The sequence below is a fragment of the Copadichromis virginalis genome, linkage group LG12 (genome assembly GCF_057382275.1).
Source record: "Copadichromis virginalis isolate Kocher_CV1m ecotype Utaka linkage group LG12, C_Virginalis_male_GT1.1, whole genome shotgun sequence".
NCBI lineage: Eukaryota > Metazoa > Chordata > Actinopteri > Cichliformes > Cichlidae > Copadichromis > Copadichromis virginalis.
Genome location: NC_140629.1, coordinates 29904444 through 29931799, shown reverse-complemented (window position 1 = coordinate 29931799; position 27356 = coordinate 29904444). Strand labels below are relative to the sequence as shown.

Below are 27356 nucleotides of genomic sequence, written 5' to 3'. Positions count from 1 at the left end.
TCCATATTCCGCATCCTTTATCCAACATATCCACTATACCTCCTCTGCACACATCCAAACCATCTCAGTCTAGTCTCTCTAACCTTATCTCCAAACTACTGTCACGCTGATGTATTCATACCTAGTCTTATCCATTCTGTTCACACCCTTCTCCAAGGGTCTGCCACGTCCAGCTTGGCCTTCTGTGTTTTTATCAGTGCCACCATCTCCAAACAATACATAACACATCATATGAGGTCTCACCACCATATTTTATTCTTTCATCTACAATATTAGAAAGAAACACAAATTAGACAAAGATGTGTGAGCAAGCACCTGATGAGTGTAGGAAGGAAAAACACTGTAAAAGCAGGAAGAACCTCCAGTCCAAAACCAGACTCAGGGAGGTTCTGCACACAGTTGGAGACAGAGTTTAATCATTGATAATGGTTAAATGCAATAGTGGTGTATAAGCACATTGAAAAAGAAAAGCTGCAAGTGAAGAAGAAAGTCTCAGTGCAACATGAAAAGACCCTCACCTCCACACACACACACACACACACACACACACACACACACACACACACACAGCAGGCCAAGTCTATTGCAGCATAACTAAGAGTCTTGGTTCAGCTCTGTCAGAGCTGTCATGGTTCAGGATCACCTGATCCAGCCCTAAATAAAACCTTTATTAAAAAAGAAAGTTTATTTTAGCTTTAAAAGTAGAGAGCAGCTGTCTCACGTATGCAAACTGGGAGCTGGGAGACTCCTGACTTCTTCATACAGTATCACAGTAATTGTTCTACCAGGTGGTTTTAGGGTTGGTTTTATGATTAATCCTCACAGGAAGCATACAGCTCTCATACACCCACAGAAACCAGGATATACCACAAGCAAAGATTTTAAACATTCAGGTTTTTGAGTTTACTTAAAGGACTTCAAGTAACATCAGTCATTTACAAAGTACTTAACTCTCTGAAAGAATAACATAAATCACAAAAACCGCAAATAAAGACTTATTTTCAGTTATGGGATCTAGGGCAAATCGTGGTTATTAAAGAGGAATAGTAAACATAGATAAGCGTATGAGGAAAATGATAAAATGTAAAGTTTTGGTCTGTTTTGCACAAATTACTACAACAATACACTGAAAAGGCAGAGTACACATAATATAATAGGTCAAAGTCATTAAAATAACCAAATGGAAAGACACAATTAAATTCAAACTTGTAGTGTATACAGATAGATAGATAGATAGATAGATAGATAGATAGATAGATAGATAGATAGATAGATAGATAGATAGATAGATAGATAGATAGATAGATAGATAGATAGATAGATAGATATTAGCTGCATTCTGTGAAGCTCTTGAGACATTTTAATGCTTCATAACAGCAGAACTTTAGCTTTTGTATTTTTAAAAGTGATGACAGTAAGGCTAAACATCCTCACAGCTAGAGCCTACCATCAACAGTTACCTATTCATTACTATGACAATATGGTGCAAACAGGCACCGAAGTTGACGAGCTCTGAACTTCATGCTATCTTGAGGCAGTGTGTCACTGAGGATTTTTCGACCACTCGGTGCACTGAAAGTTACCCTGTCTCCTTTCCCTTATTTAAAATGAAAAAAAGTACTATGTGTTATAGATTCCATAAAGATGAAACTACATTTCTGGGATTGACACCCAGTAGCCCTGCAGTAAGTGATTGTGCCATTATCCTCATGATTCGTCTGAACAGGTTGTTTCAGTGTAGTTTTAAGTGCATACAGGGTGGGTTAAATGTGCTGTGTGCTTGGCCTGGCTCCTGCTGTCAATCAGCAGCAGTTGGTTATTCTTGTGGTAAGAAATCATTTCATCCAGGCTGTTGAAAGTCTAAGAGAAAGCAGAAGATAAAGAGAGAAGTGTGATTAAATTATGCCCGGAATTCTTCATAGGCTTCAGTAACTCCTGAATTTTTATATCCTGCTTTGTCTTTTCACCTCTTCGTTCTTTTTTCCTTCCTTTCCAAGGGCATAGGCTTTAGTTTCCACCAGGAAGCGAATGGGAACATTGTACACCTTCTGCTGGTAAAGCACGGCAAGGGTGTAGGGTTGGTGAGTGCTCTGGGCAGAGCTGTATCGGATGAGAAAGGCACCGTCCTGCAATAAGGAGAAAGGGAGGAGAAGAGGAAAATCTAATAAATAAAACTAGATGTAAAAGAACATCTTAGGAAACCTTGACAGATATGAAAGCATAGTCAAGCAGGCTACAACTAAAACTGATAAATGGATGAATCGTGGAATGAATAGGGGGAATGTAAAAAAACTCCACATGCATCAGGGAGAGTAAGTGGAGGAAATGGAAAATAAATCACTGCCATGGAGCCCTGAAGCTGTCTGACTTAGGTTTAGCTTTCGTTTGAGTTTTATGTTTGAGTGTCAGCGAGACATATCATCATTATTTTTTTTTATATCACTTTAAAACTACCAGGTTTACCTTGTTGATTCTCTGTAAGAGATCCTCTGCTGTCTTTCTGTTGCAGTCACCAGCAAACCATTCTCTATCCTGAAACATAAACATACAGCAGATATATCAATAAGAGAATCAAACCCACTTTAATGCAGGATTGTTTATGTAGTATAATCACAACAACAGTCTCATGAAGTCACTTCAATACTGTAAGGTAAAAAACTGAAAGTATTCAAGGAGGGGCAGCCAATCAGCTGGGAGGTGAGGGGAAAGACACAAAAAGAAAGCGAGCATAGGGAGACAGAACAATGTGAAGTATAAGTGCATTTACTAACCTTCTCTACATGAGGACGAATTTGAACTATACTATTTACTAAATCATTACATTTCGTAGTAAATATTCTACTACATGAATGTGAAGTTTACCAGTCATTTCTCAAATTAAGATTTTCTGTCTAAAAATGTTTCTCATGCATCTCAAACATCTCAAACTTGGTTAAATGTTTGGTTCTTATATAACACTTCTCTACCTGCGCACCTATAAAACATGTCTCATATATCTATTGAAATTTGCTATGCGTAGATATTTGGGATTGTGTCTCCTTCGATAAGTGAATGTGTAAACCACTACACTAAGAATGATATACATATATAGAGAGGTTTTCTTTTCCTTAATAAGAGAAATTGTTTTGTTTTGTTTTTGGGGGTTTTTTTGGGGGGGGGGGGGGTCTTTTGAATTCAGGATTTTTGATTTTCACATCATTGTATAAGTACTTTTAGCTAAGTTACAGTTCACCTCTTACCTCCAGGCTGTTATGTCTGGTTACCCTCATACCACCATAGGAGGCTTAAAACACATAAAGATAAGTTGTTTGTCAAGCACAAGTTCATGGGAAATCTGTATTTGGCAACAGTCAAATGTTTTGTTGGTTGTTTTTTGTTTGTTTGTTTTGTTTTGTTTTTTCTTTTTTTAAGTATGATGAAAACTGTGTTTCGATTACATCAAAGTGCAAATATAAATATACTCAAAATGATCATCAGTCATCCCTTTGGATTTAATAGAGACTTAAAAAAGAAAACTGAGCTTACCCACAGGCTTAGTGTCTGGTATTGGGGGATTTGGAGGGCTGAAAAATAGAAAAGAAGGCTAACATTAGACACTAACTTTAATTCTGACATGCACACACTTGCAGGTCTTGTGGATGGGGGTCAGCTCTAGTGATAAGGTGTCAGGGTCAGGTGCTGTGCCAGAAAGTGATAATCCACCCAAAAAAGGCATTGCCTGTATTTAAGGTGTAAATTATTTGTTGGCTTACAATCTGTGAAATACACATCAAGTATATCTATCATTAACGAGATAAAGGCATTCTGAGCCTATCACAGGTTAGAAGTCTATAAAGAAGTTCTAGAAGTTCTATAAAGATGTGTTTTTGTGTAGAAGGGAGTGGTTTGATTGTAATGTAGGTACAATAACCCAGTGTCATAACAATACCTGTAAAATGTGTCATTTCTTTACGTTATATATAATCCCTTCATATACTACAGTCTACACTAACATAAGCAATGACATTACACTTAAAAAAACACATCTGAAATTACTTTTTGGCACAACACTAAAGAAATGTCAAAAATTGCAGTTCCTTTAATGGCCACTTGAGGCTAGCACTAAAAGTGAGTGAATCCCTACAAATTCACAATGTAACAGCAGAAGCAAGCAGCGATTTCCTCATACAGAACAACTGTAAGAAAAGAATAATACTTTCTGCGAGTCCATTAGGGTCTCAGTGAAGTAAATTTCATCATCATACAATTATGGTGTTCCTGAATAACTTTGAAATTTGAGTTCCCAGTTGCAACTGAAAGTAAACAGTAGTAAAACCATAAAACGTTTGTGTATTTGTGACTCACTAAATAAGCCATATGCATGCTATGCTGTAATGCTAGTGACACATGAACAGCTCTACCTATCTTAAGAACCAAAGCAGACATAAAAGAAGTAAAACAAAATCACCAGACATGCATGTGAAGCTGACTTTGAAGGAAAAAACCACCCAATTAAGGTGTTCCCAGAATGTTTTAGTCGCAAGTTGTACAATATATACACAGTATATATAGATGCACAAATTCTTTGTATTTGTCAGCTCTTACCTGGCTTTAGGTTCCTTCAGGATTGCTGGCAGATGCGGCTTAGCACCAGGAATTGGTGGAGGGGGCTTTGCAAAAGTGGGACGTTTCTCTTCTGCCGAAGGACCTATAGAAGCAATGTATGTACTCCTTATATCTTTTGACTGTGAGCTGTCTGGATCTATTTAATTAGCAAGGAAGATGTGGTTCTGACCTCTTTTTCTGTCCTCTAATGGAGGCAAAACAAAATTCTGGAAAAAGGGAATAAATGTTACTGCTGTGTCATACCTGTAAGTTTAATTTCAGACACTGGAAATGGGAATATGGGGTAAGAATTTAAAACTCATCTTGTATCCTGACAGCTTACTTTAAATCAGGACCCAGCTTAGCATAAGAAAATTAAAGATGAAGCACAGAGATTAATAGACACACTCACAGACTTATCTCTGGGGATTGAAGGCTTCTTCCTGCAGACAGTGAGAGGGCTAATGTTTATTGCATATTTACTACCAGGACTTTAACACATAATTTCCCTATTATAAATACCATATTTGCATAAAAAAATGCACATGATTGTCTAGAATGCACAGCTATAAAGACATATTGTATCATAGCTTGCCTGCAAATAGGATGAAAGCTGCTTTGAAACAGAGTGAGATGAACTTACAAGGGTATTTGAGGAGGTGCCGGTGTCCTGGGAGACAGAGGCATCTTCATGGGCCCACGCGGGGGAGGAGAGCAAGCTGGAGAGAGGGGGGAAAGTAAAAGTAACTTCCGGTTTTCAAACACTTTCATATAAACTTGTAATCAATGCCTCAGAACTACTGCCTATGTAGTGTGTTTGAACTTACCTGCTTCTGGTTCTAAATAAAGGTCATCATCATCATCGTCCTGTAACGCAAACCAACAAATATGATATGCAAAGGGGCATTAACCTTCTCCATACAGAAGAAAACATCAAATTACATTCATGCAGCTGTGCAGGTATTATTGGCTTTTGGTATTAGTGACTTATCTAAGATTTAATGTTCATGTAAATGTTTATCTAGGCATGGTTAGCTCTGTTGCTTCACACTAAGACAGTCCGGAGTTTGACCCCACCATCTGACCGGGACCTTTCTGTGTGGACTTTGCATGTTCTCCCCATGTTTGTGTGCATTCTTTCTGGCTACTACAGAGAAACATGCAGTTAGTGGGTTTAGGTTATTTGGTGATTCTAAATTGCCTATGGGTGTGAATGTGCGTGCGAATGGCCGTGTCCTGTGACACACTGGCGACCTGTTCAGGGTGTACCCCGCCTCTTCCCCTATGGTAGCTGGGATAGGCTCCAGCCCCAGAATACCCATCCATCCAGAAGAAGATGCATGGGTATTGGTACATTTATGTAGTTGTTGGTGTAGCAAAAGACAACCGACTGCTTATAAAAGGCCCTTAAGAAACAACAGCCCCCTCTGAGTGCAGACATGTCGTGGGTGACTCCTTGCACCTCCCACACACACACTCAAACTGACACTCTTTTGTGTGTATATTATTACACATAAAAGAAAAAGAAAACATAATAATGTTTAAGTCACCGGTTCTTCAGTTGGATCCAGGTACACATCTGAAATGCAGAAAAAAAGACTAGTGATCTATGTTGCCATATCACAAATATACAGTGGTGATGCTTACCAGCATGTGCACACAGAATGAAGCACCTATTCAGTAAGTAATTAGAATAATCCTTAATCCTAAGACCCGAACTCTTCCACAGCATGCATTTTTAATTTCTCTTTGATATTTGGGCATATTGGGGCCCGATGAATGTAAAAACAAAGAATTATCAGATTTTTTTTTTTTTACCTTATTTTTGTTTTTAAGAAAAATAAGAGCCACATCTGAGGATACTTATTTAAAATTTTGATAGAACAGTAGCAGTATAATGTCCTTGTAAGTGGATATCAGGCCCTTGCAGAGCAAAAGTGAGTATTTTGGTCTAAATAAGCCAAAATGTGATGTCCACTTATGTGGACGCCAGGTAGGAGCTTAAGTTAGTCGTCTGTTTACGACACAGCACCAGCAATGAAAGTGACTACCACAAATCTATTTACCTATGTAACATACTTAAAATACGCAATATTCAAATGAAAAATAGGCCTGTTTACATTTTCAGATTTTTTTTTCTACTTCACTAAATATTAGCATCAACATCCTGGTCGTTTTCCCATTTTACACAGCAATCAGTGTCAGCTGAAGCCCTTCGTTTCCATAAGAGATGCATCAATACAAACTGGGGTGAGCAATGGAAAAACCCATTCTGCTTAAAAGCATTTTCCCAACCCAAAATTATTGAAAGAAAACACTGTATGTAATATGATTTATATAATACTGAGAAATATCTTTATATTTGAGTGAATGTATTTGAGTGTAGATTGAAAGGAAAAAAACTGAGATATTCATCATTTTGAAATGCAGAAGATTGTTCTGAGGCCTGCAGTTTTTGGGTTCTTGCATCTTATTTTGTAATGTTTAATATGCAGCTCAGTGGCACTACAGCAGGTGGCACTCTCCTCTTTGTTTTGCTCACAGCTCCAAATTATGTTGCTGCTGGAAACATCAAGCAGAGGCTACAAGTGTTTGGCAACCTGAGTTTATCAAGCAGCTTTTGGAAATACCACATGGCTAATAAACTCATAAACATAGTATAGTCTTCATTAATATTATTATTATTATTATAAGAAGTAGTAGTAGAAGCACCCATATCACCCCTTAAAGAATCTTCCTCACAGTCAGTTTTCACTCAGTTACACTCTGGTGCGCTCTTCCTTTAAAATAATATTTTGTGTTGGTGCTGATTACCTTCCTCTACAGGGACTGTCTGAAGCGGCATCTTCTTCCTCCCTGGCTTATCACTTCTAATGACCTCAGGTGCTGGAGAGAGATAAATGTATTTATGTGATTCATTAAAGTACACAAATGAAAGCGTAAAAATGTAGGGGGGAAAAAAAGGACTGATGAGATTTTAAAAATCATCAAACAGAGCTGAGTTACTTACGTTTGCTGATGGCATCCTGCCGTTGCGAAGGTTTCCGAATGAAAAAAACAGTTACAACATGGTAAAACATCTATGTTGACAGGCACAAAGAAATAGACCCTGAGCTTTTATTACCGAGGATTTGCTTGGTCTGGGTGGAGGTGCAACCTGCCTCGGTGTTACACCGCGTTTGGAAGTCCTCTCTGCAAAAAGCAGAAAGAATTTCAGGGGAAAAGACCGTGTTTCACTGTCTGCGGTATCTGTGCTGAAGTTTGCCAGACTCAGATGTTACCCAGATAAACGTTCTCCTCCACTGCTCTCGGTGGCACTTTGACAGCCGGTCGCTCACAGGGAGGAGCTTCATACATGTCGTTGTCATCATCCTGCCGTGAGAAAAGGTTGGTAATCTTAACAATATTAACAATTATTTCCAAACAAACTATAAAACTTTAATATTTTAGCAGTATGGCTGCCATGAGATAGACTGCTGTTCTGTTCAGTGTGTACCCTGCTCTAATATTGTAAAGCTATTTAGCTTTATCATGATAAAGCATTGCTGCGTATTGTTAATATTAAGACCGAGATGTCTGCTTGATTGTTCGTCAGCTCCCTTCACAATACGTATTGTTTTTGGCCTATTCAGTACTTAAATCCTGCCCCTAAAAATGCCCAAAACTTGAATGAAAAAGTACAAAAATTTAAGAACTTGTTCTCTTCCTACTTACAAATTCATCCTCCGGCCACCCAAATGCTGCATTGTTATCTGTAGGACACAAACATATATGAATGAACATAAGAGATGTACAAAAGGCATCAAAGCAGCTTTAATAAAGTGAAAACAAATCCCACCCGTCCTCCTAGGAGGAGCTGGAGGTCTGAAAGGAAGAAGGGAGAAAAGACATGGACAGAGAATACTTTAATACAATAAGCATTTAGCAGGAAAGAATGAGAATGAATGAGGTTTCTGTCTTGGTCATGATACTCACAGGTTCTTCAGTCTTCCAAAGAAACTCTGAAAAACACCAGAAACCACAGAAATTAGTGAACAAATACCCAGATTTCATGAGACGAGTAGATGCAGAGCGACAGAAACACAGATATTTAGCTGTCTCTATGTGACACAGCCCATTATTCTTAAACTGCATGCCTAATGATTTACTTTCAGTTACTTATCAGCTTCATCTGTCTGTCTGAATCAGTTTCCCTCTTTGGATAAGGTCACATAACAATGGAGCTTTATTTGGTGCAGAAAAGGAGACAAAAACACAGTACAAAATAGCACCTGAGGTATCACTGTATCATTTTACACAGGATGTAAATACTTCAAAATGTTTGTAGGGTATGTTTTTGTGGTGTAATTTACTCTCAGAGATATATTAATCTTTTATCTGCCAATATAATATATGAAAATACAGTAGGATAGGACACAGTTCTGTAAACAATCATATAAGAATATCTATCTTTTAAAACTTCCCAACATTAAATAAAAGACATAAAATTGTCTTTTTGTAATTACCTATAAGCGCTTTCACTGGCCAAGCATACACTGTTTTTTCTGTAGACATTAGATAATTATTATATGACATAATTTGCTTGATAATCTAAAGCTGTTTTTTCTTCTCTCCTGAAACGTGCCTCCTTTATTGTCCATAAAGCCCATGATTACAGAACACCTGCTGTATTCACTGTTTCCACCACCCTAAACATAAAGTCCCATAAAAAAGAAAGTTTTCACAGGGCAAGTATGAGCAGCTCTGTAAAAGCAGAAGTTTTGGCAACTTGTTTCTTTACAGTTTTCACGATTGTGTTAACACAATGTGACAATCTTCCCAGACATGGATGTCCCAGCAAATTCACTCCAAGGTCTGACTGTGCAAAGCTCAGAGAAATGGCCAAATCCCAGGAGCTACATCTGTGACTCAGCAGGTGTCAGTTTTCATGATAAATGCCAAAGTTTATAACAGTACTATCCTGTATCGCATCCTATGATGCACAGTGCCACATTTGGGAAACCAAACACAGCACATCAGCTCAAACAACTAACTGCTGCAAGTGTGATGATTTGGGTTTGAAGTGAGTTTCAAATTGCCGTGAACAGAGAGGGTGCTGACAAAAAAAGAAAAACAAACCAGCTGCAAAATCAACAACTTCAAATTCAACTGACATTTACAGCTCCCCACATGGACAAGCAAAATAAGTTTTTTTGGTCACATTAGACAAAGATTTAGCAATTTGGCCACAATATTAGGAAGGACATAAAGGTGAGGCTTTCAAAACTAAGGACACTGTACCACCTGTCACACAATTTGTTGGAATAATAGAGAATGAATTCTTCAACTTCACTCCAAATCAAACAGCAGACAGTTAAAACTTGGTTAAGTTGGATGTTCCAGCAGGGCAATGATCCTCAAAACACAACAAAACTGGTTTTGGACTTGATAAAGCGGGCTAACATTGACCTTCTGATGGCAACCCATCTGAAAATTTGTGAGCAACACTTAAAAGCCAGGTCTGTGCCAGGAAGCCAGCTAGTGTAGATAGACTCTACCAATTCTGCCGTGAGGAGTGGTCAGCCTTCCAGACAGACTATGCTTGGTGATGGTTAACAAAAGTGTCTGGTTGGCGTCCAGCTTGATTTGGAACATTTAACCAAATACCAGCAGGGTCTATCAATATTTTTATACTTTTGACCCTGTGTGCATTAGAATAAATTGGACTTTTTGCATCCAATTCTTCTTTTTTTAACTGTGTATGTTATACAATCATTCCCACCTGAAAAAAGGAGCAGTTTTTAAAAAGCCAAAACTGCCATGACATTCATGTCCATGATGAGGGTATGTCAACTTTTCCCAACTGTATCCTCATGAATGATCTGTCTGGCTTTTGATTGCTGCTACATCTTAATCAAAATAAGCTTTGAAACAAAAGTGTACTAACAATATTTGTGAAATTCAAGTTTATGTGTAGCTGTTTACAACTGAGGTTACAGAAGACGGTGGAATTCACTACAAAAGTAATATCAGGAAGTTGAGTTCGTCCCAGTGCATGAGGCAGCTGTAGAGGAAGTGCTGATGTAATGTAAATGATGATAAACAGGCAGGGAGAGATCACTTTCGGTCTGTACACACAACACGTCAGGAACCAGGTGTTTCAGTCCTGATAAATGGGGAGCAGGGGAAAGGTAATAAAAAAGGAGAAGTAAATCACTAGTCAGCTATTCACGACATTCTCTCTAATCCCAAGCATGTCTACATGTTAAGGCTGAGTTAGGTTACAGTGACAATGCTAAAGTTTGTCTTAAAATAAGAGCTGTGTTAAAACGCTACCTGTAGATGAGAAATTTTATAAAAAGCGCAGCATTTGAAAAAAGTGGTGTCAGAGTCTGTGGGAGTAAACAGGAGGAAAGAGGAAAAAGTCACGCAGCTGTGGAGCGAAATCTGATGCAAACAAGGACTAGACACGCATTATTCAAATAATACACTAGTCATCTGTTATCACGAGCAATTATATTTGATAGGAATTAAAAAATACTTTTCATCTCAGAAACTATCTGCACAAACAGCTGCCATGAAATTTAACATTTGTTTAAGGTGGAAAGATTATGTTCTGCCTTTTCTGTACTAGTTATATTGCAGTCAAACATCAAAAGCTGGAGCTCGCCTTTGTGTTTGATGTTTGTTAATGTACAGGAGAATGTACCTGCAAGAACTGTTTGCTAAAAGCAAGAGGAACTTGAACCCTGTTGAATCACATGTGCAAAGAGACTTTTTGTGTTGCCAAAGTACTTCTGTAGCTCTATGTCATTTATACAGTATGAGCAGATTTTATGTTTAGACATAAAAGAGTTAAACGTGCAAAGATTTCAGTTCGAACGTCAGTCGGTGTCTCTACAAGAACCTCAGAGAGAGTTGGGAACGTCTCCACTAAACTGTACAAAAAGATCACAACAACAGTCGTTTAATTTCTCTCAAACCAGGAAGTGAAACTGAAGCGCAAATTAAAAATAGCACCAAACCCAAACTGTGATTCAGTGTTTGATCCAACAAAATCTAATAACTTCAGGAAACCATCAAGCAACACACAAACTTGTTTGATTTGCCAGAGGACATTTATTTGGTCGTTACAGATGCCTGCAGGTAAAAGTTTACCTTCAACTTGTCTCTAAACGCTAGTTTTCTGGGATATTTTCATTGTTTACCCTTTAAACTCTCATACAATCACATCTTTAAAATGATCTCTGCCGTCGTATCTTTCCCACAGTCCGAACTCCAAAGAAGAAATAAAGGTGAGCTAAAAATAACTACATGGAAGTTTTACAGTGGGCCTCGACAACACCTGCTCGCTTCCTTCTCACACCACCCAAAGTTATCAGACCATAAACCAAAATATAACAAACTTAATTAAACAGTACTTTACCATTTTCACGACTTGGGGACCCGTCTCACAGCTCAAGTCATGAGGATATGTCTTTGTTTCGGTCCTTGGATGCAAATGCTTTATAGATTAAAAGCGTGTGAGCCAGAGACCGTGTGAATCAGCTCTAGCTGGACTCATTTGCATTTCCTACCTGTAACAGTAAGAGAGACAGCCTCACCTGCTGCTCAAATGTCTGCCTTTAACTGACCTCCTGCACAGCTTGAACATGGCTCCAAATTTCCCTACCTAACAGTCATATAACCAACTGAAATTGCTGATTTGTTGCAGGCAGCAAAGGACATTCTCTTTGTATGCTGTAAAAATAAAATATTAACACAGTATATATGTATTTAATGAAGCTATTACTCCTAACTAAATGATAGGACCTCGTTTAGCATGTGATGTTGAAGATACTTTTATTTACTTTATTGAACCTCCAGGAGACAAAATGCTGGCATCATAACTTTAGTGATGCCATTTCTTCTAGCACTATTATAAAAGAAAACTGTTGTGTTTTTTTAAACTAGGAAAGTGAAGGTTTAAATAATGCTTCGGTATGTTTTGATGAATCATCACTCACATTTGGTGTGTAGTAATACACTAGATTATTAAAATACAAATGCCTTTACATTGGTAAAAGTAACCTATACCTTGTAAGAGTAAAACATTACATTTGCTGCTCTAACATAATAAAATTGTTCCCAGTTTTGACAGTTTAAATGGATCTTTCAACCAGTTTTGTTACTTTTTCCATCACTTTATAATTTTATTATTGTCAAAGATCATTATTTCATTAGGAATACTTGAATTTCCATCTTCCAATATATGTTTGAATTTTGACTATGAACCTTTCTGACTGATAAATAATTGATTGGTAGGGTTAAAAAAAAGCCTTGTAAATCATTTTAAAGAGGATGTGATTTAGAAACAGGCAATGTTAGAGACATAAATTATCTCAACTCTTTATTAGGTGCACTTTGCTACTACTAAGACCCTCTTTTGCCTTCTGAAATGATTCAATTCTTGTGTCATAGATTCAACAAGGTGCTGGAAATGTTCCTTAGAGATTTTGGTCCATGTTTATGAGAATGAAACACACAGTTGCTGCAGATTTGTCGGTTGCACATGCATGATGTGAAGCTTCCATTTGACAGCATCCCAAAAGTTTTCTAATGGATTGAGATCTGGTTACTGTGGAGGGCATTCGAGTACAGTGAGCTCATGGTCATGCTCAAGAAACCAGTTTGAGAGTCTGAGCTTCATGACATGGTGTGTATCCTGATAAATGCAGCAACCAGCTGGGATTGGTAAACTATGGTCATAAGGAAATGGGCATGGTCAGCAACAATACTCAGGTGGGCTGTTGTGTTTAAAAAATTCTCAATTGGTACTAAAGAACACAAAGTGTGCCAAAGAAACAGCAGCAGCCTGAAACATTGATACAACGCAGGATGGATCCATGCTTTCATGTCGGTTGTGCCAAATTCTGACCCAGCTATCTGAATGTAGTTGAAACTCAGCAGACCAGCCACATTTTTCCAGGCTTCTACTGTCCCAGTTTAATGAGCCTGTTTCTACTTCCTAGTTGACAGGAGAGGTATCCAGTCCTGCTGTAACATTCCTGCGTTAAGGCTCCACGTTATACTTTCAGACATGCTCTTCTGCATACTTTGGTTGTAACAACTGTTTTTTAGGTTATTTCTGCACTCTAGCCTTTGATCTCTGTTAACAAGGCATTTATATTGGGAGGACTGCCACTCACTGAGTTTCTCCTTTGTGGACCATTCTCTCAGCAGTTTATGAAATACTCAGACCAGCTGGTCAGTCACCAACAACTATGTCAAGTTCAAAGTCTCTTAAATCACCCATCCTAATGCTTGTTTTGAAGTTCAGCTAATAGTTTTGATCAGGTCTGCATGCTTAAATGCACTGAGCTGCTGTCCTGTGATTGGCCAGATCGATGTTTGTAGCCATTGAACAGGTGTACCTGTTAGGGTGGCTGTCGTTATCTATAAATGAGACTGAACATACTTAATTTCCTCCAACAGAAAGAAAAAGATGAGCTTAAAATGATCTGATAAAATGATTTCAAATGTTATTTATTGACAATGGTATTACTGAATATGGTAGAAAGGCAATAACAATTATCAAGCAACAATAAATTATCAAGTGGCAATACAGGGATAAGTAACATATTTAGATTTCTACAAAATAATATAAAACAAACATGAACATTAACTTAATACAAAACTTCTAAAATCCAGATTCTCACAAAAGACATGAGTTTCTTACAGATTTGAGTTTTGCAGTCAATAAGCAGTATACAATATATAATATACATGTTACATACAAGTATGGGCTCAGCCCAGGTGCAGCTGAACTCTTCCTAAGACACAGTTTTCCTTCTCCCACAAGTTCAAATCTACAGCGCAACACAGCAGAGTGCCAAACTATTAAAATCTGCAAAAACAAGCAGAATCTGAACCAGCAGATTGTGGTTTGGATGAAGGCCCTTTTGTGAGCAAATGCAGAACATTTTGCATTAAACTAATTAAGTAAATGTATCTCTCAGCTATAAGACAAGTCCTCCTGACAAAGGACTTTAAAATGCCCTGTGGAGAAACATCCCCATGTGTTTCACTGTACTCTGCAAAGTAAAGGCCTGCTTTGAGTGAGGATTAAAAGTGCTTTTGATCTTAAGCGTGCCACTGTGTCATTTTTGTATAAACCAGCATAAAGTCAACCACAAAAAGCAGAGGGATATCCATATTTTTTCCTATTTATCTAGATAGGTTAACTGCCAGTGCTCAGGGGGGGAAACAGCTTTAAAACCTCCCAGAAAGAAGGTAAAAAATGTGTTTTCAGTTCATCTTTTCACTTTCACACTGAAGACTGTAACGAACATAAAACCCAGGAGCACAAAAACTCCCGATTGAGGTCTTTCGTGTGTGTCTCTGTAGAAATGGCCATTATCACATAAGCTTTCTGTCTGGTGGGATCTAGAGCCAGCCCTCAACAGTCCAGTGGGTGTCTCAGTCTATCAACTTAATGATAAACATATTTGTTCCACCCTCTGCGTTTAGTCTCCAGCATCTCATTTGCATCTTCTTTTGATTTAAACCGGGTTTGCTTTAACTATGTTGTTAATCCAGTCAATGTAATTGGTGACACGGGTGTAGACTCCAGGTTTATCTTTCTGCCCACACCCATCGCCCCAGCTGATCACACCCATCAGAGTCATCCTGTCATTGTATCTGCAGACAAGCGGGCCACCAGAGTCTCCCTGTAATTGAATCCAAGAAGCAAATTTAAGGGAAAGTGTAAAGAAAATAAAAGTTATAATGTTATGAGCATGATTTAACTGTGAGGATAAGTGTGGGTGTTCTCACCTTGCAGGCGTCGTCCAGGCCTCGAGTGTCACCAGCACACAGCATGTTTGAGGTAACTGTGCGTCCAGACAGCACCCCTGGGACACAGCGCTCTTTGGGCCACAGGCGAACATAACCTCTCTTAACACGGTCAGAATACTCTGGAGAAACTGTGAAGAGAGCGTTGCATTAGTTTAGATTGCCTATACTGTCCCCTGCTGCTCAGATACTTAAAATGACACCAACTTGTCTGTGCGATAAGTACAGTAGTAGCCATAAAAAATGAAAAAAAAAAGGCTATGATTTAGTTTTCTTACATTCTGCGTCTTTTCCGTAGCCTGAGATCTCACACTCAGTCCAGTCGGGCAGCACCAGCCCACGTTCGGGCAGACACGCCGGAAGAACTTCTGGAGAGTTTACAGCACAGATGCCAACGTCCGTCTTAAGTTTCAAAATGGCTGCAAGTGGAAAGAGTGACCAAAGGAAAGTCAAGGCAATGCACTGGGAAAATGTGGGATGAAGACTGAGAGTTGAGTTAAAGTTTTAACAAGCCTCTGCTGCCCACTTAAGCTTCCATATCATTACTGCTGGAGGAAAACAAGTTCACTAAAGCGTCTCATTCTGTTTTCATTATTAACATTGAAGTATGACTAAAGTAGCCTCAATTCTCCACACAAACAGTTTGACTAAGAGCTCTTTTTTTTAGTCTGGCAATGATTGTGTGCTTATAAAGAGGACCTTGGTGCAGCTTTTCAGGTCATGTTCTTAAAATTAGACATTTTTGGCCCCTTTCACCCTACCTTCTTGCAGAAAGTTTGAAATACAGTCGGGAGGGGCTGCTGTGGCTCAGACTAAATCATACAAAGCCAAAAGCTCAAAGACATGACCAAAAGTTCAATTGTGTATTTGTGTCTCTGGATTAAGGTACAAGCGATACCTTTCTTTGTACCGACTATGAAATTAATCTTAAGTTTACGCACTGTATTGAAAACCTAATTTGGGCTATAGGTTTACACTGCTGTGTTTAAAAGTTTATTTTTAAACTTTTATATTAATAAATGAAAAGTTCGAAACAAAGATAAAAAAATATTGGATTATTGTTTCTGTTACAATGAAATGTTCACTCACCGATGTCATTGTCGTATGTTTCCTTGTCATATTTCTCGTGGATCCAGAGTTTCTCGACGCTGAAAATCTGCTCGCTGCTGGAGTTCTGTTTCCGAAACGTTCTCCCCAAAATTACTTGCAGTTTATTTACATCGTTTCTGAAAAGACAGAGCGCACTCGTTTGTTTGCTATATGGCAAACACGTTCGACTAGTGTTTAGTGTATGTGCGTGCATGTGTGAAAGCTGGAAGTAAGTGCTACCTTTCTTCAAAGCAGTGTGCAGCAGACAGGAGCCAGCAGGAATCAATGAGGATTCCTCCGCATAGATGAAAGTGCTTTTTGTGACGGGGTTGGTAAAAATTAATGGCCGCCTGCCACGGCTGCTCCGTGATTTCACTCGCTCTGCCTCCAAACATGCGGAACGATGGTTGGGATAAAGTGTTGTCTAAACGCTTGCCACATGTTCCTACAGAAGAGACAGGTTGGAGAATGATGGTTGAACGACAGTAGGATTAATCGACACCCAGAAGGAGGGACTTTTGGTTATGTCTGAGGTGTTTTCACTGGCTGTGAAGATATCCTACCTCTGTTATTGTTATTAGTGGTGGGAGCACGCGGGTCAAGAGTGGGCATAGGCGGACGTCTCGCTAAAGAAAGGAAAACTATGGTTATCCTCAGTCTCAATATTTAACTTCTGTCTTTGCTATCGCTGCCAAATGAACTCATTGATGTAAAGGAACTCACAGCATTTTGGTACGTCGCACAGCTCCCAGGTCAGAATCATATTTTTGTAGGTGTGACACCATGGACCTGCGTCATTGTCTGGATTTCTGTTGAATAAAAAAAGAGATTTTTTTTCTCATTTAAAAGTAGAACATCAAATGTACTGCAATTATAAGGAAGTTAAAATAGGTGCTGGCCTATGTACCTGCAAAAACTGTGGCTGCCCAGTCCCAGCTCCAATGCGTCCGTTCTCCAAGCATTGTACATCTTGCGCTTGACAGCGGGAGAGTCCCACGGGAGGCAGCGAGAGCCGCTCTTGGTGACAGATGCTGTGCCTCGGTATTGCTGGCCAGAGCCGAGCGCACATTCTCTGTGCTTATCTGCTCCAAAGAGCACATATGGACAGATGTATGTAAGCCCACATTTAATGGTATTTGATCTTTCTACATGTTAGGATTTTGTATATCTATACCTTCTGAACATCTGGGCAAAGAACAGAAGTCCCATTCAATCTGTGTGCCTTTATAGATGTAACACCAGGGAGAGCTGTCACCGTCAGGGTTCCTGACATAAGGAGAAACACAAAGACAATAAGGGAACATCTTCATAGCTTCCGTAAAAGGCTCGGATATTATGTTTTCCAGTCTACTCCAGTATTTGTTAACACCAGGCCACCAGCTTTCAAGACGAACAATCCTAGTCTTGTTATTTTTTATAGATAGCAAATGAAATATTCACGCAGACGCTCCAGCACAGGTACCTGCAGAAGTTGTGATTGCCCAGTCCAAGGCTGATGGCGTCTGTTTTTCGAGCCGTGAACCTCCTTCCTCTCAGAGATGTTGAGTTCCAGTTGATGCACTCTGCTCCTGATTGGCTGACACTCGCGGTGCCACGGTACCCATCACCCTGCCCCACAACACACTTCTCATTGGTGTCTGTTGGAGAGAGAAACAGACAGTGGTAGTCGCTAATTTATATATGAGACTGATATTAACGTAATAACTGGTCTGAGTAAGTTGTTCCGACATAATATGTCTTGTTCTTGTTTTTTTCAGGGGTTTTTTAGATTTGAAAAAGCTGTAGACTATTAAAAAGCTTTTGGATAAATTCTGAAAACATTGCTATTTCTTACATAAGGCTTTAAATTTGTGCCCTAATAGCATTTATATCGCTGTTTTCCAATTAGTGGTTTTAAAACAGTGACCAAACATAACCTATGATGATTGTAAATGCATCAGATTTATAGCCTGGCCATATTAACTCGTAGTTTTTTTCACTAAAATCATTTGCCTGTGACCGCTGAAGTTCAGATAATTATTCCACTGAGAGGGTGGAGTGTCCTTCAAGTGATTAAAAGTGGGCCACAGAAACAAAAACATTCATATCCCAGAATGTCTTTCCATCCTTTATGATCCTTATGTCTTCCCTCCAAACCACAGGCCCATGACACCAGTAGTATGAGTCACACAGTCAGACTGTGATCTTATCAAAAGTTACTAACAAGCTTTAATCAGACCACCAGTTTATGGACACACCCGAAGTCACTGCTGCTTTAAAAGCACAGTACAAATCAATCGCATGTGTTTTGCTCCAGCCTGTAGTGCTATTTGTCTATTTTAGGTTGTTTAGGTGTGACCTGTCCAGTATTGGAGACTCTGGTTATTGAAATGTTGCTTTGTCCTAAATATAAGTGACACTCGCCTTATGGGCCTCATAGCTGTAAACAAAAAAATCATCTGAAAAAGTCAGTGTCTCTTTCCAGAAATCGTGACTTTGTTGCTCATGAACATCTACAAATTTCATGTAAGACCTACACATTACACCTACAGGAGCTGCTGGGCCATGGAAACCCATGCCATGAAGCTCCTGGTGCACAGTTTTTATACTGATGTTAATACTGGAGGAGGTAGAAAACACCTGAATTTAAAGCCAACCTATAAACACTGATCATATAAACCATCGGTAGTGTCCATCTACCCATGATAAAAGGTGTATTCTTGTGACAGAAAGGAAGGAAATACTGAGTGCAACCACCCTTGGTTGAGCTGTGTTGCAGCTTCTTTGGTTTGGCAACCAAAATTAGTTATTACTATAAAGTTTTCACAACAAAGTTTGTGGATTTCTTTCCTTTTTTTATTTACCATCATTTGAGTCACCTAGGTCACCAAAAAACGATTACTGGCGAGTTTTATGTTGAAAACTTGGAGTGAACTCTTCTTTAACAGCTTTTTCATTGTTGCTTTTTTTTCTGTTCTGTAACTGTAAACTGAATATTTGTGGTTTGGGATTGTTAATTAGAAAGAATAAGATTTTTGGCACTTTTGAAATTGAAATGAAAACATAATGAAATTATATTAATTGTTATTTTTATATCTCTGGTCGTTCGCTAGCTGAAAACCCACGATTTAGGTGTTTAGGTGTTTCTTGAATACTCACTGATCTCACACTGAGCCCCAGTGAAGCCTCGGGGACACTGGCAGATGTAGTCTGAAGTGTACACAGCTTCCTTGCAGGTTCCTCCATTATAACACTGAGACACGTAGCAGTCTGGAAGAGGCAGACAGAGCGCCGTTTAGTCAGCCACACGTCATCCACTAACAGTTTAAATAGTTAGTATATGATGGATGTGCCATGACCACTGCACAGATTGGGTTTGAGGCTTGTGTATCATATACTACAGTGAAACATTGAGGATTATGCAAAAGTCTTTGTGCATGGTTCACCCGGACTTTCTTGTTACTTGTAGTAAATATCATCATAGTTTCTTTTTGAAACTTTTTATGTCAGGTCAAGTATTTCTCTGTAGAGCAGAAGTGGTTTCATGCCATCTGCAGTCCTCGTTTTCATTTATTATTTCAACATTTCCTAAAGGCCGACGCTTAGAATAACAGCTCTGCTGTCACTCCCAGTGGTATGAGCTCACAGATGTTGCAGTTTGGCAGACTGAAAATGTGGTTGTAATTTGACTGAGGGAGGGGTAATCAGCCTTCACAGAATTCGTCAGTGGGGGTGAAAGTACGCACGAGGGCATGTCTGGAGAATCTAGTTCAAATAATCTCAGACTAAACGACGCCCACTCAAAAACACAGAAAACCCAGCAGCTCTTCGTTTGGATGCACTGAAATAACAGGGATTTGGACACATAACCGAGGCAAGCCAACAAAAAATAATCATTTGAGGTTATAACAGCCCGTTAGAGGTGAACTGAAGTTATAATAGAAGGCAGAGGGCAGTGAGGGCAGGAAAGAAGACTGACAGACAGATAAACAAATAGTACATTTAAATTCTGCTCAATGGAAACAAAACACTGATTAGAAAAGTCAGTCAGTCTCCTTGTGTTTGTGTGTATGTGCATCCATGTCACACTCACTGATTACGGGCACAATATGACAATGCGCTCGTCCTCCTAAATCACAACGGCAATACTCCACACGCTGCCCCTTCCATTGTAGCCAAGTGTCCCCAAAACTACGCACAGCAGACGTCTCACTATCCATGCAAAGTACTGAAAACACCACACAAACATAAGTATACAACCAATAAAATGATAGAAAACACAGAAAAACATAACTGTCATACTGTTAGAAACATAAAAACACAGGAGGGAGGAACACAAACACGTGGCTGACAGCAAAAAATGAAAAGACTGATGATTATGAAGAAGAAGTTGGTGTTATTAGAGGAGATGAACAAAAGTACAATGAGGCTCACAGGTGTCAGTGGAAGGTGAAGACTTCTGGACATGAATAATCAAAAGCGTCCCTCTGGCTGGCTGCCTGTAAGGCTCACCTCTGTAAAAACGAGTCCCTCTCTTAGTGCGGAGAAGCTCCACCTGCAATAGAAAGGACCAGTAAAACATGGAGCAGACATGCATGGGAACTGGATGAACGGCTTCAGCCTCCAGCTCAAGCAACAGTCAGCGTATGAACTTTAAATTAGACAATTTAAAATAAAATGCTGATGAATGCTATCGCTAGTCAGTGGCACACTGTCATACAGCAAAAACACAAATTCAAACACATTAAACGGGCTAAATGTTTGCTCAAGTGGATAATAAACCACAGGAATTGGACTGTATTGAGATAAGCCCTTGTAAAATATGCAGGATTTTCAGTAGGTTGAAGACAGCTTAAGGTACTGTTCTGTAGTACTTACATTGTCCGCTAGGCAGCAGCAGAGAGCACAGAGGAGCACTATTAGTTGCAGTGACCTGGTCATGGTTTTTCCAGAGGTCTTCTGTTTGCTGGAGTGAGAAAACACATGCACATATTAGAAGCAGTTTTATATGGACATATGGATGGATCAGGGAATAAAACACAGACAAAGAATAGCATACATTGGCAGCTACGTGACTGTGTTTACAATGGTTTATGAGAAATATAAAAATTATGAATAGTCATTTCCTAAAGCTGTGAAATAGGTCATAAATAAAGACAAAACCGACTCCTTCTTTTTCCACTTTCTCTCAAAGTTAATATGTTCTTTGCATATCGAGACATTAACCATCGCTGTCATTGTCACTACGTACACACAGTGAAAACACTTGCAGCTGTGCAAAAACCGGAACAATTCAGATCACTTCAAATATTCGACATTCAGTCAGGTGGCTGACTTGAAAGTGAGGTCATGTTCATGTTAATCTAAGCTTTTCTCCTTAATCTGTCACCAATACTAAGCCAACAATCACAGGAAAATGATGAACACTGGTCACCTCCTCCCAGCTGTACTGTAGGTCCTTCCTCCATCCCTAAGCTTGTTTCTGAGAGGAAAGGGTGGGGAGAGGTGGGGTAGCTGTGGGAACCTGGGGTCATTCCTTGTTTCTTGAAGCCGAGCTGACTTCTTGACTCAGAGAGGAAGTTTTAGCAGCATTTGCAGAGCTGTCTCATAGGAAAGTGAATAAACTCAATGCTGACCTATATTCAGTTCACTTATTTTTACGTTCCTATGAGGCCATATCATCCTATTTATTTAAAAATTTACATACCAAAAAAGACTCTATTATCACTGTCTGTCATTTAATCTACTTCTTTCCCATTGGGAATAAACAGGACACAGATAAAGTCTTTAAAAAAACTAAAAAAAATGAAAGCGTGATCGCCACATCAAACAACACAGTCCAGACAGCCCTCGAGCGATGAAACGCAGCACACTAGAAAAACAGTTTCTGAACCATCCTGTGAGCTTTCCTGCTCTACCAGAGCAAAGCAGCAGCAGCTGTGTGAGGACAAAGTGACTCAGAACTTCAAAGGGAAGTTCAAGGAAAAAACAAAAGACCAAGAAAAAGTAACTAAATTTATATTTCCTTTTTTTTGTTTGATATCCCACTTGCTCCATTTCTGTTATAGAAGAGTCTAATTATGCAGAAAAGTGGTAGAGAGGAGCATCTGTAGCTCCTCAATCAAGTGTGAGTAAACATGAGTCACAGAAGAAGGAGGGGTGAGTAGAAGCAGGAGTCGAAAGAAAGAAAAAAGGACAACACTGGACACAATTGACCTGAAAAGTTAAAAAATATCCATATAAAGAATTTCCAAGTGATTTTAAAATAGTCCAAAAAATCTCTGACATGAACAAGCATGCAAAGACCTAGACACATCTGCATACATTTTGCCCTCTCTTCTCTTTTGGCTTGTTCTTCACTGAATCACCTTCTGCGGTTGACTGAGCTAATAGAAAACTGCATTGTGCTTTCATATATCAGTATATATGAAACACCCACACACACACACACACACATACACGCACAAAGTGCTCAGGAACGTGGAGCTAATCAACACTCCCACACACAAAGATTTAGTGTTCATTCTCCTCATTGTTTGAACAAAGACTCCCTCTCAGAGTTTGACTATGAAAACACAAATTCACACACTCACCATTAAGAACGCAGGTCTCTTGGAGGCTGTTCTTGACTCTGACAAATAAAAACCCTGTTGTCCTGTGCTGTAACCCCCCAGTGGAACCTAACTGGCAGGGCGACAACAAAACACTACTTTCTTTTTTGTTTCCTTTGTGCAGCTGTTCAGCTCAGTGCAGTCGCCCCTCTTTCTCTCTCTGGCCCTGTCAGCTTAAAACATGTGTTTCCTGCTATAACACAACCAGCACAGGCCCCATGTATTTAGGAAACGGGCGTACATATCAACACACGCAAGCACGAAAACACTTGCCGACAAACACTCATCGGATGTTAACATATGTGCATCCACCCTTTCTAGTATATCTTTCATGCGGAGGCCCAATTGGGGGCCATAAAAAAACAACATTCCTTTGGTAATCTTACAGTACAACTATATGTTTTATATGGTCGGTTTTACAACTTTTAATGCATCTATGTGGATAATAATGCAGAAGCATGGACAAAAAGTCAGACATTTATCTGTCTGGCCTATTTTAATCTGTTTTTAACTAAAAAAGTGGCTATTTCAAAAGGAAAATATCTGATATGACTTAAATTTAATGTTGTAATAATAATAAAAGTGTAAAATATGGAATCTTATTACAGTATTCCAACTAATTACAGATATCTATGTAGTCTTTGGTCCACTTTGCAGTAGCAATGATCTTATAACAGTTTATAACCCTAGCTGATCTAAAACAGTATCCTAAGCAATAAATAGCAGTAAACTCTAAATGAGACACAATACAGCTTTCTGGCACTGAGAGGCTTAACACACTGGTCTGTTACACCCAGACTTTTAGTAGCTGAAACATGTACAACCAAGTATGCACTCTGTGGAGTGTGTGGTTCCCCCAGTTAGTGGGTCAGTTATGAATGGAAGAAATGAAAGCATTTTCAGAGTAGCAACAGTCAGACTGTGAGTCATAACAGCTGCTATGAGTTGCAGCATGTGAAAACAGCAAACATATGCAGCAGATGATAAGATGCACACAGACACAAACACACACATAGAGCAGTTATGTTCATGCTACTTTGGTGTTTTTAAGGAATCGGTCTTAAGTGCTGTCCACGGTCTCTGACATCAGATTTTTCAGCAAAAATTAGTAGCAACTGAGTTTAAAAAGGGTCAGGCATGCTTCTCTACTAGAGACAAAGCTGAAATGTTAAAGTTAGAGACTGTGAAGGAACAAAGTTTACACCTCTGTGTGAAATTCAAATTTCTAGTACTTTGAGCATGTTTGTGGTCACTCTTCCCGTCTCTCATCTACACAAATATCACACTTGATACTTAATAAAGTAGTGAAGAGTGGGAGGACTGTTCACACTGGTGCACATGGGGGAATTAGCAGAGGAAACACCTTTACAGCGTAAAAATTTACAGTTGGTTTCTTACTGGTATTTCTCAGAAGAGGTTCTGAACTTTAAAGCGTTGAACAGGTCTGACCTGATGGTATTGCTGAATCTTTACCATACTTTCAGTAGGTATTATTCTTTTGAGTAAGAGGTTTGCATGTGTGTAGAGTGACTGTTAGGATCTGTCATGGCATGTGATGTCATGTAAGATGTTTCGAAGGTATTATGCATTCTTTACTCGGGGGATTTCAGTCAAGCTTCAACAAAGCAGCTGTGATCTGGCTCCGTAAACTCCCACAGAACAGAGAGCAGCATTGTTGCCTTCCCTCTGTGTGCAATATGATACTTTGCAATCTTTATCGGAATGAAACCCAAGCTCCTAAAATGAAGAAATGCAGGTTATGGGAGCAGTTGCTGATGTTAGAAGTGGCGAGATAGTGGAATCTGAGACAGCTATGCAGGACAGGATGCAAGGATGAAGACCTCAGAAAGAAACCGAAGAAAGGCAAAAAAAACGGTAGGGTGTTCTGGGGAATTAAATCCCAGAGGTCAGCAGAAAGAGAATGAATCCTCCTGAGTCACACCAGCTCGAGGTCTGCAGAGACACATGTAGGCATTGATGTATTTTACATCCAGTCTCGAGGCCATTGTGTGAAGTAAATGAAGGTTTGGTCAGAAAGGAAGACTACAGATATATAAGAAGGCTTAAAGCTGTAAGACCCCAGGTGCTGATCCTATGACTCACAAACATAAGTGTAAGGCAAAAATCCAGCTGACCACACTGCCAGGAAAGCAGATACCAGTTACAAACTCTACTTTCTCTCAGCACACAGCAGTACAGATTATCAGTGCGATGGAGAACATCAGCGCTGACAGATGCTAAGGAGGAGAACGCTCTCAAGGGCGCCAGCTCAGACGCAGATCCAGCTCATTAGCCACACTCGGCTTGGCTCAAGCTGGTACACAGAAACACATACTGAGGCATTGTGGAATCCAGCTTGATAATACACACACAGTCCAGCAGCAAAGCACGATATCACCATGTTTTAAAGAAGCTGTACAGCAATTTGTGTCAGTTTTGATTACGCAAATTGAAAAGTGCTGTATGTGATTTTAGACTCCCACCAAACTTAGCAGGTGGAGGAGGATGTAGAGAGCTGCTGAGGTCAGGGTGAGAAAAGTATGAGATGTTCCACATAAATGACTTCATAGGCTGCAAGATAGTTTTTTTTCCTCACACAGCTTACCCAAAACTTTTATGAGTGGTGCTGCAACGTGCATGACATTAAATAGACAAAGAAAAAAATCACACCTTAACCGACATCCTGTATTAGCTGAAACACTTGTTAGTACAGTTTTGGCTGTTTATGCTGTACTATTATTCTAATTGTTTTAATCTATGGCATTATATGCCAAGAGACACCTTAATATATCTCTATCACAAGACTACACACCAGTTAAAAAAATGTTCAGTTCCTTTTGATTGTTTTTTATAAAACATGATAATTAATTCCAATTGACACGTTTAGTTGGAACCGCGCAAAATCCCTGCAACACCATTATCATCATCACATAAAGCGGATCCAATTAACTGAATAACCTTTAATAATTACTGTTTCATAATAACGAGCGACAGGGAAACGTAGTAAAACGGAGTTTGTTGCAGGAGAATCCTCTGGTGCATGTAAACCTCCACCGCGGTGACATCTTAATACAAAGGAGGAAAAAAGCTCTTACCAGACACGAAATCTTCTGAAAGGATCTCTTCTCGTTGTCTTTGCAGTAACTCTGAGTGTTCTTGTATTTGCCGCTCTGACTGAGCTGGTTGTCCCTCCGCTCCAAGTTTATACCGAAGCGCTCCGGTCGGACCGGTGCTTCAGGGGAGCGGGCTGACGTCAGGGATGTCGGCTCCGGCCCGGATGATGCTTGATGATGCAGCCGGGTGGGCGGGACCATTCCAAGTTAACAGGTTAACAAGTTTTATTCTAAGGTATTTGATGAGGAAATCTGCATTCGTCATTTCTTTCAACAGAAATACGCCCGTTTTATTGCATAAAATAGATCAATATAAACGACATGCTATTGTTTTCAAATGTATGCCTATTTATTATTTAAAGGAGAATAAAAATGCGTTTACATTTCAGGACAACACACATAAAATGTGTGTGTAACAGAAAGAGAGAGACATATGCACGTTATAAATGTTTTTAAACATTTTTAATAGATAGATGGCATATTTAAAGGATGTAAAGGATGTATGTTTACATATAGTGAATGCTATGCAAATGTGTTGCTACCGCGTTTTTATTATTATTATTATTATTATTATTATTATTTTATTATTTTATTTTAGTTGGAGTGCAACCAAACCGAACAAAAACTACTGAAGCTTTTAAGCAGACGTGTAAAGTGAAAAAAACAACAAAACACTAGTAAACAGCTCATTCTTCGCACAGTAGGTCGCCTCTGGGAGGCTGTGATGGGTTGTGGGTGGTACTGTATCACTGTGGCTAACCACCTGGCACCAGGAGCCCTTTGTTACAACCACAATCCCCTTTATTCAACCCATCCCTTCCTCAGGAAATCAATCATTTAGCCTGAAAAGTAGCTCCATGTCGTTTTAAGAACACTTAAGGTTTTTATTTTCTTGGAATAATCCATGTTTATTGTTTTTATTGGCTGTTAAATCTACATTAAATTGCTGAAAATACAACAATTTGGGGTGTAATGGCTTAGGGGGGGAAGTTAGTTTGGCGTCTGTCCCACTTTGTCTTCATCTGTGTTGGATTACAATTAGCTCTCAAGTCTCATTAAGGAAAATTACAAACAAAGACACGCATTACAAGAACACAATCTACTACAGAGGAATAAGTTACATCAGGTCATGTTACAACACAAGACTCTTATCTCCTTGAAATTCTTA

General features: G+C 39.2%; 2 protein-coding genes across 5 annotated transcripts; both read right to left on the bottom strand.

Moving 5' to 3' along the window:
* Positions 1-232: 232 nt before the first annotated feature.
* On the bottom strand, positions 233-12125 carry LOC146697281 (SH2 domain-containing protein 6). Its single transcript, XM_085475952.1, has 19 exons — positions 11990-12125; positions 8560-8585; positions 8423-8448; positions 8299-8336; positions 7866-7956; positions 7709-7776; positions 7595-7610; positions 7399-7470; positions 6135-6163; positions 5412-5451; positions 5228-5303; positions 4997-5027; positions 4775-4811; positions 4585-4687; positions 3526-3563; positions 3240-3283; positions 2464-2532; positions 1968-2126; positions 233-1860 (listed from the first exon to the last, which is right to left on the bottom strand). The coding sequence occupies exons 1-19, from the start codon at positions 11990-11992 to the stop codon at positions 1744-1746; spliced, it is 1083 nt and encodes a 360-aa protein (XP_085332078.1). The 5' UTR covers positions 11993-12125; the 3' UTR covers positions 233-1743.
* Positions 12126-14059: 1934 nt separating this feature from the next.
* plat (plasminogen activator, tissue) lies at positions 14060-26306 on the bottom strand. 4 transcript variants are annotated; one of them, XM_085475948.1, is made up of 15 exons: positions 26171-26306; positions 21343-21430; positions 20899-21019; positions 20558-20692; positions 19624-19734; positions 17948-18122; positions 17660-17751; positions 17393-17567; positions 17209-17294; positions 17049-17111; positions 16726-16930; positions 16486-16622; positions 15675-15815; positions 15379-15527; positions 14060-15272 (listed from the first exon to the last, which is right to left on the bottom strand). In XM_085475948.1, the coding sequence occupies exons 2-15, from the start codon at positions 21403-21405 to the stop codon at positions 15105-15107; spliced, it is 1821 nt and encodes a 606-aa protein (XP_085332074.1). In that variant the 5' UTR covers positions 21406-21430; positions 26171-26306; the 3' UTR covers positions 14060-15104. The 4 variants fall into 4 exon arrangements, with proteins under 4 accessions (XP_085332074.1, XP_085332076.1, XP_085332075.1 ...); XM_085475950.1 differs by having other exon boundaries at positions 20977-21019; positions 26171-26305; XM_085475949.1 differs by lacking the exon at positions 26171-26306 and adding an exon at positions 23058-23278.
* Between the last annotated feature and the right edge of the window lie 1050 nt (positions 26307-27356).

What these genes read in the sequence shown, in the direction of transcription:
- LOC146697281 (XM_085475952.1), bottom strand. An exon ending in CAATCCCCAGAGATAAGTCT is followed by an intron (nt 4,812 to 4,996) that starts GTGAGTGTGTCT and finishes CCCTTTTTCCAG; the next exon opens with AATTTTGTTTTGCCTCCATT. An exon ending in CTGAAGGAACCTAAAGCCAG is followed by an intron (nt 3,564 to 4,584) that starts GTAAGAGCTGAC and finishes TCTATTTTTCAG; the next exon opens with CCCTCCAAATCCCCCAATAC.
- plat (XM_085475948.1), bottom strand. Translation starts at nt 21,405, where the DNA reads ATGACCAGGTCACTGCAACTAATAGTGCTCCTCTGTGCTCTCTGCTGC. An exon ending in AACATACGACAATGACATCG is followed by an intron (nt 15,816 to 16,485) that starts GTGAGTGAACAT and finishes TTCCACTTGCAG; the next exon opens with CCATTTTGAAACTTAAGACG. An exon ending in GCCTGGACGACGCCTGCAAG is followed by an intron (nt 15,273 to 15,378) that starts GTGAGAACACCC and finishes ATTCAATTACAG; the next exon opens with GGAGACTCTGGTGGCCCGCT.